At 40.7% G+C, this 12,969-nt stretch overlaps 2 protein-coding genes across 10 annotated transcripts in view; one reads left to right on the top strand and one right to left on the bottom strand.

The window, feature by feature from the left end:
• Window positions 1–12,969, bottom strand: part of DPY19L1 (dpy-19 like C-mannosyltransferase 1) — a 313,514-nt gene that overhangs the window by 25,691 nt on the left and 274,854 nt on the right. For 2 of the 3 annotated variants that reach the window (XR_014834285.1, XR_014834286.1), the window contains exons 39-40: window positions 9,003–9,123; window positions 3,829–4,031 (exon numbers count right to left, since the gene is read on the bottom strand). The gene's annotated coding sequence lies outside the window, so the exon portion shown is untranslated. The remainder of the gene's footprint in view (window positions 1–3,828; window positions 4,032–9,002; window positions 9,124–12,969) is intronic. The other variant, XR_014834287.1, reaches the window with a different exon arrangement.
• The window catches only part of NPSR1 (neuropeptide S receptor 1), a 270,057-nt gene that overhangs the window by 152,725 nt on the left and 104,363 nt on the right, over window positions 1–12,969 (top strand). For all 7 annotated transcript variants that reach the window (XR_014834291.1, XM_085005879.1, XM_085005876.1 and 4 more), the window contains one exon: window positions 3,891–4,023. Coding sequence is in view for 5 of the 7 variants with exons in the window: in XM_085005876.1 (XP_084862002.1) it covers window positions 3,891–4,023 (133 nt within the window). In the remaining 2 variants the exon portion in view is untranslated. The remainder of the gene's footprint in view (window positions 1–3,890; window positions 4,024–12,969) is intronic.

The following is a 12,969-nucleotide window of genomic DNA, read 5'->3' as shown; positions in this document are numbered from 1 at the left end:
ACTCCTGGCTGGGGATAATTTATACAGTCTACATGCTTTAGTCTCCTTTGCAGCATCAACACTTTAATTGATACTGAATGATTAATAAATAAATAGCCATGGATCTTAGAAAGCAACAGTAGGGAACTTCTTCCATCTGGAAATTTCCTGAAGCCAGTGAGATTGTCTTCCAGTAGAAAACTCCAAAGCAGAAGGAGAGGACTGGATTTCACAGGATTTGTTCAATCTGCCTCATAGACATCATCTAATCCCAAGGAGAACAGACCCTGACCTGTTCACAGAGCACCCTGGGCCGACTAGCCCCAAGCATAGTTCCTGCAAGCTTCTAGGAAAAGACTCCTCTCAGCCGGCACTGGCTGCTCCAGCCCTCCTGAGACCTGACCTCCAATTCACTGAGACATCTAACCAGGATAATTTGATTTGCCATGTTTGTCACTTCTGCTCCTAGCAGAGTGGTTCTGAGCCCTGGGCCTACTTTGAAGAGACTGGATCAGGATGGTGCAGTACAAAATGAAGAAAGCAGCCATGCCATGCCCACTGGGAGGCCAGGGGGCACCTCCACTGGTGAAACTTGATTTCTAGAAATCTGGATTTTGGTGTCGGCAGCATAACCCCCAACATGCTTTGTGAAAAGCACATCGTTTACGTATTTCAGTATTGCCTTTCTGGAAACGTGGCCCGACTGCTCTTATCACAGGCCGTTATGTTAAGGACAGGGGAGCGTGACGAAAGAGGGACTCTGGGAAAAAACATTGACTTCTAGTTCCAAATTACCCTGGGTTCACTTGATTGACTCTCCTGTTTCTAATTCTTATCCTCAAGGCCTTCAGAGTGTCATTTTAGTTGGGAAAGATTCTGTGTCAGAAGCAGAAAATAGGGGAGGGTGTCACCCGCCTGCTGGGAAGTTGGAGGGCTCTCTGGAAGGTGTAGGATACACAAGACACCTGCAGGCAGGGCAGGCAGACCCATATTCATTCTCTCTCTCTCTCTTCTGGGAAGCAGAGGTCTCCCTGGGGATTTAGAGAGGCGGCCCAGCCCACAGGGAATCCCACCACAGGAGTACTCAGTCCAGAGGCTGAGGCTGGGGTGGATCCACTGCCTTCCTGACACCCTACCGTCCACTGCAGAAGGCCAGGCCTCCTTCTTTGTCTGCTTCCAGACACTGCTCTCTCCCCACACACCATGGAGATACAGACTTCTGATCTGACAAAGAAGGATCACAAACATTCTAACTTTCCCCTTCCTTCTCCATCTGAGGTTGAAAGAGTTCAACAGAGATGGAGATCTAGACAAGTTTGGAAATAAATTACCCTCCACCACCACTAAGTGGAGAAAGGTTGCTGGATGCAATAAGAGTATTTTGTAATTCAAAGCAAATTACTTAAGGCATCGGAATGCTTTTCCCTAAGAAACAGATTTCCCTAAGAGAAATAGGAAAAAAAAATCTTGGGAAATCTCTCATTTGCATGCTCAGCAGGGTTGGAAAGGACTTTGTAGGCCCCTTCCTGCCATACCACCTGCTCCAGGGGCTCCATGATATTTCTGAACCATGAATACTCCCAGGATGCAGTCATCTTTCCTGACAGCTCACTACATTAGGTCCATGTTGGGGCAGAGATGCCTCATGGATCACCTGTATCATCTATTACCTTATGGTATCCATGAGACCTTCTGCTAAGAGAGAATTCCAAGCCCCCTCGCTTCTTACGCTGGTCCCCAGGTTGCTCTCCAGTTTTAAAAGGTACATCCTCCACATACACATCACTTCTTCCTGTCCCAGCACCTACACATGAGCTGCTGCAGGGGGAACGTCAGTCTGGTACATCAGAGGCTTCCCCTGCTGTATCTGCTTGTGACAGCACAGTTATCCATCTTTCTCAAAGGAGAGAATTCTCTTACAAAAACTCATTCCCTCACTCCATTCAGAATAATCCTTTTTAATAATAAGTAGTTTCCACTCCTGATGCTTCCTCAGTGTCACCCATGTCTAGACTGCTAGAGAAATGAATCATCCAGAAAATGTGCCCCTTCTGGTCAGAAAGGACGAGAAGAAAAAGTAGGATGCCTGGCAACTGAGCAAAGATTCTGCCCTCTAAGCATGCTGGAAGTGAGCTATCTTTCTTTCACCTGTGCCTTCAAAGTACAGAGGTTGCCCACCCTTTGGTCTTGCCACTCCCACTCCAGTTGTGCACCAGCCCCGCCCCCTGGCACCACAAAAAGGTCCACCCTCTGTGGCTTCCACCATCATGCAGCTCCAAGGCCTTGACCTCCACCAGGGCCTCAGGACCCATTTGTAAATCTAAGATTTAATATCAGCTTGGTATATATTTGCTGTTGATGTGTGTGTGTGTGTGTGTGTGTGTGTGTGTGTGTGTGTGTGTTTATAAAGTACTTTTAAAAGGATTGGAAGGATATATAATATAATTGAAATGATGTTTACCTCTGGGATCAAACAGTTGATCAAGATGGAAAGAGGTGGCCAAAGGGGATCTGCATGTTATAGCTTTTAAAGAAGTTATTTGTCTGTTACTGTATAATTCAAAATTAATCTAGTATAAGAAAAAGTGCTTCCCTGATGCTTCAGAGTCTGGAATGCTGGAAACTTAGGCATGATTTCTGTGTTCCTCAAGGAACTCTTGAAAAAGCATCCCTTCTTCAGGAAACCTCAACTTTCGCTCTTAAGGCTTTCAATTCACTGGCTGAAGTCCACCCATCTTATGGAGGCACTCTGTGTTAAGTCCAGTGATTGTAGATGGTAATCACAGCCATAAAATACCTTCACAGCAACCACCTTACACTAGGGTTTGACCAAACGACTGGGTACTCTAGCCCGGCAGGTGACACCTATAATTTACCATCACAAGGGGCTTCTCTAGCTCTTCTTATCATCTCCTCCTAATAGGAGAAGCACTTTGTGTTCCAGTCTTAGGCATGTGCATTCTTACCAGGACTCTGCCTAGACCTTTTGGGCTGAAGTCGCTCAGCTTCTCATTTCAGACCTGCCTCTGGACCCCCCGGCTCCCCTCTTCCTCACCCACAGCCCACACCACCCCATCCCTGCGTCCATCATTTCCCGTCGCTTCAGGCCTCTTCTCATCCTGGGCTGTGGGCTTGGGGTAGATGGAAAGTTCCATTTGAAGGAACAGTGGGAAACTTTATGAGGAACCTGACATTTTAAATTAGTAGCATTCCTGATTTTTTTCATTTTTACTAATTATACATTATTCACTAGAATGTTAATATTACTGTATTATACAATTCTGTCAAAGGAAAAAAAGTAAGATAACCCATAATCACACGATACTAAAATAACCACTCTCAACATTTTAGTATACTTCAGGTTTTTCCCTACATGTATAATTTTGCAGCACTGTAATCATATTCAATATACAATTTTATCATGTTTTTCCACTTACCATTTTATTATAAGCATTTTTTTATGTTGCTACATAATCTTCGTGCCTGTCATTGTTAATAGCTACATAATAGTTCATTGACTTGAAGTGCTTTATTTACTTAACTATCCTGTTATCTTTAAACAATTTCCCCTTTCTTCTTACAATAAATATGCACATCTTTGTGATTGTAGTGCTCTTTTTCACACCTTGAATTCTTTCACATAGGCTTAAAATTGCTTGGCCAAAGAATACTGTGTATTCATTTTTGTCTCTTGACAAACATTTCCAAATGGATCTTTTTAAAGGCTATATCAATTTGCACTGCTGCCAGCTTAAATAAGGACCACTATGTCTTTGTTCTCTTGAGAGTAGAACTTGACAGGTGGGGAGGGGGCACCGGGAGGAAGACATTTCAAAACCTGAGCCTTACCTTCTGTGCAGCATGCTGGTCCTTTCTGATACACAGGTTTTGTGTTACTTTGTTTCTTACAGACTGAGCAGTTGATAACTCTGTGGGTCCTCTTTGTTTTCACCATTGTTGGAAATGCCGTTGTGCTGTTCTCTACATGGAGGAGGAAGAGGAAGTCGAGAATGACCTTCTTTGTGACTCAGCTGGCCATCACAGGTAAATAACTGCAGGTGGAAAAGGAATAAGTACAGAATTCCTATAGCCCCTCACTTTCAATTATTTTACCAATAGAGTTGGTGTATTATCAGTTCAAAAAGCAGCCACAAAGTTGCAAGTAATTTCTATAGGGATATAAAACTCACATCTGAATTTTTCTTCCAGCAAATTTAACACACTTAAATATTTACAAAATTCCATTATAGAAATAACTCCCTGTAAAACAAACTTGAAAGTACCATCATCAGCACTGCCAAAGAGTTCTAAAGGGTTCTGCTTTCCCTATACACAGCAGCCCCCATAGGTCATGAAGGTGATATTACCATATCAGATGATACTATGAGTTTAAAGAATATCTCCAAGAAAATAAAGTAGAAATAACTCTATTCAGTAATAAACATGAAGTTTCAAGGACTTTGCAGAGCTAAGTTTGTGGGCATTGCTTTTGAAATGTATAAGTGACCTGTAACACCACTGCTGGGCATAGTATAGGATCATACCCTGGATCAAGATACTGAAATGTGGACTTGAGGACTGGCTAGTACAGTTGAGGAGTAAATGCATCACACAAAGGAGGGAATGAGGAAATATTCTCAAGTTAAAGAATGGTCTGTGAAAGAAAGATCTCTATCCTTTACTCTTCGTCCAAGCCATATCAACACTCCCTATAAATTAGCTTTCTCATTATACTCTCAGTCTTTTTACTGCAGATAACAGATACTATCTCATGATTTTTGTTTAAGTACTCAGAATGCATTCCCTTGCATTTTTCCCTATACTAGATAATTTGGGGGTCTACATGCTTTTCTAAAGTAACTACTGCAATTAATACCTTGGGACTTATAAAAGTTGGGGAGTTTGGTTAAAATCTCTTTTTATAATTTGTCAAATTATAAAAGACTATATTACTAGCAATCTATGTAAAAGAAAATACATATACATTTATATAGAATATGCACGTATTATATGTAATTAATCTAAAAGAAGTTAAGAAAGAAGAGAGAAAATATTAGAATTATTAGAGTATGTAGGACAAATAAGCCATTACATTTAGCCTCAAATATATCAGTAATTGCATTAATTGTAAATGGACTGAATACTTCAAATAAAATAACAAGACAGTCAGAGTCGATTAAAAAATACCTACTTTAATCTTCTAAAAGATACAGATTAAATATAAAGATATGGTTCTTAAATATAATGATGTGGAAAAATCAAAATTAAAAGGAAAGTAAAAGAATACAAAGTAATAAAACAAGAAAACACAAACTAAAAGAAACCTAATGCAGTTGATACATGCATCAAAGATTCTGATAGCCAGTGACCCTCTTGGAATTACTTCGAACCATGTGTCTTAGCATTTGCTTCGGGAGGAATAGCGCTAGTAATGAACATGCTATTTACAGACCTTGATAATAGCTATGTGGGCATGTTCCTTTTGTCATTATTTACCAAATTATATGCTTCTGATTTGTGCACTTTATGTAGTTTATTTCAATAATAAGTTTGTTTGCAGGACAAACACTCTCTGACATAAACCACGGCAATATCTTCTCAGATCCACCTCCTAGAGTAATGACAATAAAAACACAAATAAACAAATGGGACCTAATTAAACTTAAAAGTTTCTGCACAGCAAAGGAAACCCTAAACAAAATGAAACAACAGCCCACAGAATGGAAGAAAATGTGTGCAAATGAAGTGACTGACAAGGGATTAATCTCTAAAATTTATAAACACCCCCTGCAGCTCAAATACCAAAAAACAAACACCCCTATCAAAAAATGGGCAGAAAATAAAACAAAAATACAACTTACAGAATGGGAGAAAATAACTTCAAATGATGCAACTGACAGGGGCTCAATCTCTAAAATATACAAACAACTTATACAACAGCAAAAAAGCCAACAACCCAATTGAAAAAAGGGCAAAAGACCTAAATAGACATTTCTCCAAGGAAGATATACAGAAGGCTAACAAGCACATGAAAAAATGCTCAACATCACAGATTATTAGAGAAATGCAAATCAGAACTACTGCGAGATACCACCTCACACCAGTCAGAATGGCCATCATTAATAAGTCCACAAATAACAAGTGCTGGAGGGGGTGTGGAGAAAAGGAAACCCTCCTGCATCATTGGTGGGAATGTAAATTGGCACAACCACTATGGAAAACAGTATGGAGGTACCTTAGAAAACTATACATAGAACTACCATATGACCCAGCAATCCCACTCTCGGGCATATATCCAGACAAAACTTCCCTTGAAAAAGACACATGCACTCGCATGTTCATTGCAGCACTATTCACAATAGCCAAGACATGGAAACAACCCAAATGTCCATTGACAGATGACTGGATTAGGAAGATGTGGTATCCATACACAATGGAATACTACTCAGCCATAAAAAAGAACGAAATAATGCCATTTGCAGCAACATGGATGAAACTAGAGCCTCCCGTACTAAGTGAAGTAATTCAGAAAGAGAAAGACAAATACCATATGATATCACTTATATCTAGAATCTACTATATGGCACAAATGAACCTTTCCACAGAAAAGAAACTCATGGGCTTGAAGAATAGACTTGTTGTTGCCAAGGGGGAGGAGGGGAGTGGGATGGACTGGGAATTTGGGGTTAATAGATGCAAACTGTTGCCTTTGGAATGGATTACCAATGAGATCCTGCTATATAGCACTGGGAACTATGTCTAGTCACTTATGATGGAGCATGATAATGTGCAATAATAGAATGTGTACATGTATGTGTAACTGGGTCACCATGCTGAAAATTGACAGAACATTGTAAACCAGTTATAATGGAAAAAAATAAAAACCATTATATTTTTTAAAAAATGGGCAAAAAATCTAAACAATTCTCCAAAGACATACAGATGGCCAAAAAAACACATGAAAAGATGTTCAACATCACTAATTATTAGAGAAATGCAAATCAAAACCACTATGAGATACCACCTTACACCAGCTAGAATGGTCATCATCAAAAAGTCTACAGATAATAAATGCTGGAGAGGGTGTCGAGAAATGAGAACCACTGTTGGTGGGAATTTGAACTGGTGCAGCCACTGTGAAAACTATGGAGATTCCTCAGAAAACTAAAAATAGAACTACTATTTGATCTAGCAATCCCACTCCTGGGCATCTATCCAGAGAAAACCATGACTTGAAAAGATATGTGTACTCCAATGTTCATTACAGCACTGTGTACAACAGCCAAGACATGGAAACAACCTAAATGTCCATCGACAGAGTAGATAAAGAAGACGTGGTACATATACACAATGGAATATTGCTCAGCCATTAAAGGAAAGACATAATGGCATTTTTAGCAACATGGATGGACTTAGAAATTACCATGCTAAGTGAAGTCAGATAGTGAGACACTAACATCATATGCTGTCACTTACATGTGGAATCTAAAAAAAAGGACATAATGATTTCTTTGCAGAGCAGATACTGACTCAGACTTTGAAAAACTTATGGTTTCCAAAGGAGACAGGTTGCAGGGTGGGGAATGGGTTTGGGGGGCTGGTTTGGGATGGAAATGCTATAAAATTGGGTTGTGGTGATCACTGCACAGCTATAAATGTAATAAAATTCATTGAGTAATTTAAAAAAATAAAATAAATAAAAACATGGAAAAAATTAAAATAAAATAAAAAGTTTATGTACAAAACATATCACCTCAATGGAGCGGAGGAGTTCCCATTGTGGCTCAGTGGAAATGAATCTAACTAGTATCCGTAAGAATGCAGGCTCAATCTCTGGCCTCTATCAGTGGGTCAGGGATCTGGTGTTGCCTTGAGCTGTGGTGTAGGTCACAGACTTGGCTCGGATCCCGTGTTGCCATTGCTATGGTGTAGGTTGGCCACTATAGCTCTGATTGGACCCCTAGCCTGGGAACTTTCATATGCTGCAGGTGCGGCCCTAATAAAGAAAGCAAATGTATATAGATAGATAGATAGATAGATAGATAGATAGATAGATAGATAGATAGATTCATTCGAGAGTAACTATCTCAAATGCCTTCAGTTGTTGAGCAGGTAATGTAATGTGTAAAAGAGCCTGGGAAAGAGACAAGCAGAGATGGAGAAGAGGAAGCAGAGCAGGAATGCCCCACCTGTTTCTGTCCAATGCTGCGCTGATCAAAAAAACCACACCAGTAGGTCAGATCTTGCCTAAGGGTCACCGGTTTACAACTACAAATATATAAATTTTTTAAATCGGAATTTGAAAAGCGTGTGCCATTTCAAAACTCTAACTCACCTCTGAAATATAAATCCCACTTTTCACATGTGAGTGAAATGTTAAGCTTTTCGGATGGGGTTGGGGAGAGTGAGGGCAAAGTGGGGAGCTTAACACGAGATGGTTTAGATAAATCACATATTTGACATTTAAAATTCATTCTCTGTAATGAAAATGCATGTTGGGACTTCCTTCTATAGTTTTCTTTACTATAATTTTAAAATATTGAAACAGGATATGCTTCAGGAACAATAATAATACAAATGAATATATAAAGGAAATTTTCCTAATGATATCAAGCCTAACCCATATGATCTAAAGTCTTCATGATGATGAGATGACCATGTGGATTAAGGAGAAAAGTCAAAATCAGCACATATTCATATCTGCTTATCACTAAAATTTGTCCATTCTAAGACCATGTATTGGGCTTCTCTAAATGAGGAAAAAACCCTGCCAGGATGCTGACTCTATACGGGTGATATTAAAACGGGCTACTGGCTTAAACTCAGCATGGATGAGCTGTTCTCACATAATGATGATGCTGTAATTGGTGTGTTCCTGCAGTGCCAATATGCTTGCATCGATACAGCTAAATTGTATAGGTGTTTTCCTTTCGACATCAAAAGGGGGACATCCTAGTTTGCTCAGGTTGCCATAACAATACCATAGACTGGGCGGCTTAAATGACATAAATGTATTTCCCCACCTAAGGAGGCTGGAAAGCTGAGCTCAGAATGCCAGGGTCTTTGGGTCCTGGTGAGAGCTCTCTTCCTGGCTTGCAGTCAGCTGCCTTCTTGCTGCACCCTCAGGTCGTCTTTCCTTGGTGCCTGCACATGGAGAGAGAAAAAGCAAGCTCCATGGTGTCTCTTCTTATAAACACCAATCCTATCAGATCAGGGCTCTACTCTATAGTCTCATTAACATTAATTACTTCCATAAAGGTCTTATCTTCGAATACAGTCACAGTGGGGGATAAGGCACAAAGTAGTATATTTGGGGCAACACAAACATTCAGCCCATAATAGGTTAAAAGCTGGATTACAGATGATTCAGAATGGGCGGGACACAGTGGGGTGATGGAGGTCCTAGGTGAAAGGTAGTAGCAAGAAATGAGGGGCAGCAATGAATGGGAGCTTCTTATGGCTTCCTATGTTCAGGCTTTACCCTGATCATATCCTCTATATTGCTGGCTTTGTTCAGGCCACCGTCACCATTTATGTGGATTACCGCAAAGGCCCCAAGGTGTAGGAAATCAGAAAATAGATGCTTAAATTAATCCATGGCCAAGTCTGGCCCGTAACACAGTAACAAGGGAACAGTAACAGGAAGTTGAACTTGTCAAGAGGGTGATACAAGCACTGGACACACAAAGACCATGCCTAAGAAAAAAGTAGGACAGGTCCAAAATATACAGAGTCAGTGGAGGTCAAGGAATGAGAGGTCTCCATAAAGCTTGATGTGGGTTTAGTGAAAGCACTTGTACAAAAGAGCTGGAAGGGAGTGAAGATGTGTTCGAGAAGCAAGATATTCTCAGAGATGGCGTGACTCAATGGTGTGTCCACTGTACTGGGGAGCTAAAGTGGAGTGGCACGGAACGCCACTAGCAAACAGGGCCACAGTCCTGGAAGCTAAACTTTATTAAATGCTTACCATGTACCAGGCTCTGTGCTAGGCTTTATGTAGATAACCTCACTTAATCCTCACAAAAGTCCTATGACCTAGCCCTGCCATAATTCCACTTTTATAGATGTGGAAGTTAAGGCTCAAAGAGATTTGGACCTTGCCTAGGTCATGCAGTGAGTGGTAGACCAGAGATTCAAACCCAGCCTGTCTTTCTTCCAATCTTGAGTTTTTATCTGTTTTAGTTTGTTTTTTTTTTTTAGCCACACTCATGGCATGTAGAAGCTCCTGGGTCAGGGATCGATCCCACATCAGAGGAGTGACAATGCTGGATTCTTTAACCACTAGGCCACCAGGGAACTCCCCCAGTCTTGAGTTTTTAATCATTACAGGATGTCCCTCCCCAAGGGGCCTAGGTGTGGGGTAGGTAATCCATGAATATACTCAGGATAATGGAAACCTGGTTAAATGAAGCAAAAATGAGAGCCTGATGCCAGTGTATTTAATAAGTGAATGGAATTGGCCAAGCTAGAGCATAAGAGTAACTAGTGGAATTGGATATAAGAGCTGAGTACAAACTTCAAAGGATGTTTGAAAGTGCTGTGATTCAGCTATAAATACCTGTAGTTGCGCAGCTGGCTGGATTTCTGGGCTGCACAGTGAGCACCATGCCAGGACTCAACTAGTGGACAGCTGCCCATCCCAATGCCTCCCAAGCCTCTGAGCATCAGCAGAAATGCCCCACTGGAAAAACACTTCTTGGATGCCTGTTAAAGTGAAGATACTCTGAAAACACTTTCTCTTGCTTCACTTTGTCACCTCCCAGTGTGAATGAACTTTTGAGAGCTCTTAGAGGAGGGTCCTGTGGGTTGTGGATGGCAAGGGGCTGGGAAAGTGGCCAAGGTCACCAAAGACCAGTTTCACCCATTTCAAATTTTTCTACTTCAAATACTTTGGGGAGGCATTGGGAGTTTATATTTAAAGGCAAACACCATTAATGGTTCCAAGTTTTGAAAAGGGCTAGATATAGCAACATTTTTAGTTTTCTATTTTAATCAACATTCTGAATATGATCTTTTTAACATATCTATTCTTCCATCAATGACTGTACAAAATCACTCTTTAAAATACACAAAAATTTCCACAGACTCACCTCTTCGGATGAATATTTTGCTTTGCCAGTGTTTTAGGTTATTCAGATGTGGGTCTGAATCTCAGCAATACTACTTCCTAGCTCTGTGGCTTTGGAAAAAATGGCTTATTTTCTCTGAATGTCAGTTTCCTAATCCCAAAAGGGGAGATGCCTCTTGGAGTTGTGGAGAGTATTAAATGAGATGATATCTATGAACTGCCTAATGCAGTACAATGTCCATAGGAATTGTTCAATAAATACTTACTGTTTGGAGTGCCCTTTGTGGCTCAGGGATTAACAATCCTGACTAAGATCCATGAGGACACAGGTTCACTCCCTGGCTTCCCTCAGTGGGTTAAGGACCCAGCATTGCCATGAGCTGTGGTGTAGGTCGCAGATGCGCCTAGGATCCCACATTGCCATGGCTGAGGTGTAGGTCAGTAGCTGTAGCTCCGATTCGACCCCTAGCCTGGGAACCTCCATATGCCAAGGGTGCAGCCCTAAAAAGAAAAAACAAACAAACTTACTGTTTGATGCTGCCACCATCATCGTAGTTTAATTCATTGAAATGATTAATTTAAAATCCTTTGAGTCTCTTGCTAAAAAGTGAAGGTCCTCCAAAAGGGCTCACTGCCACCTCCACTGATTTGCTTTTCTCTTCAGGACAATGCACTTTGCTCGGCTGTGTCTTTGACTTTCCCAGGTTGCTTTGAAGGATGACCAAATTTTTTTCACATAAACAAATTCTTAAACCACCAGATTCAACTGACACCACTGACGACACACATATTTGGAAAACTAAATTCAGAGACATTATACCTGGCTCTTCTGATGGAGAAAAATAAGCACTAACAGTTACTATTGGATAAGGCAATATTCATGCTCTTCATTAAATAATGTTTTCCATCATGACTCACCTCCTGAGAACAGCCTCCTACATACAGGCCGGTATCCTTGAGTGATTCTTTGAGAAAATTTTGACTTCCATTTGGTCTCTTACTTATTTAGTTGGTGAATCAGTTGGAATTGAATTCAGCTGCATATGTATAAAAGCCAGATAATGGTGGCTTAAGTTTATAAGGATTTATTTTCATGTTATGTAAAGAATTCTGGAGGTAAGTGGTCCAGGGCTCATAGTGTATGTCCCTATCACTGGAGACTCAGGCTCCTCTATATTTCTACTGTATTAAAGGACTTTCATCCTCAAGGTCAGCTCATGGCATGGATGACTCTTGGTTCAAGGTGGCTGCTAGAACTCCTGCTCATCCCCAAATTCTAGTCAACAGAAAGGAAGAGGGGCTCGTGCCAGCCCTTTGTCCTCTTAACTGGCATTCCTGGAATTCCTACCCATTAATTTTTGCTTGCCTTTCATTTGCCATCTCTAACTTAAGAAAATCTGGTCAATATTTTGTCTGCTTTTTTGCTTGATTGTGTTTAACCCATTGCCCAGAATAAAATCAGGCTTCTTTTCCTAAGGAAAAATGAGAAGTAGCAGTCTGGTGTAACTTGTCTTCCATACTTCAGTCTCCATCAAGAACTGAGACGTTTAGACGGTAATCTGTTTACCCATCCATTTCCCTGCTTTGAAAATGCTCCCTCCAGAGCACCAAGCTTTCTTCTTCAAACCTCTTATCTTGGCGCAACAGCACTTTGTGTATTATCCAGATACCTCAGTGACCCACTGGATGGCTGTCCCATTAAGTAGATTAACGCTTATTGTTGACTGCTTACATACCCCCACCCCCACTCTTTGGGGTATTATCAGAAACTCTGCAAAAAATATCCTCACAATTAAATCTTGTGAGCATTCTTTATTACTTATTTAAGAAACTTTGAATTCACTTCCTTTGAGTGAGACATTTCTGTGACTTTCAAATTGGCCGATATTCTTTTAGGTCACCCAGGACCAAAAGGTCGTGAA

This window comes from Sus scrofa, chromosome 18 (genome assembly GCF_054392235.1).
Source record: "Sus scrofa isolate SSC_HxYL_T2T_F1_AM1 chromosome 18, Sscrofa_HxYL_maternal_Yorkshire_Landrace_v2.0, whole genome shotgun sequence".
NCBI lineage: Eukaryota > Metazoa > Chordata > Mammalia > Artiodactyla > Suidae > Sus > Sus scrofa.
Note: the sequence above shows the minus strand (reverse complement) of the source record. Positions and strands in the feature narration are given on the sequence as shown.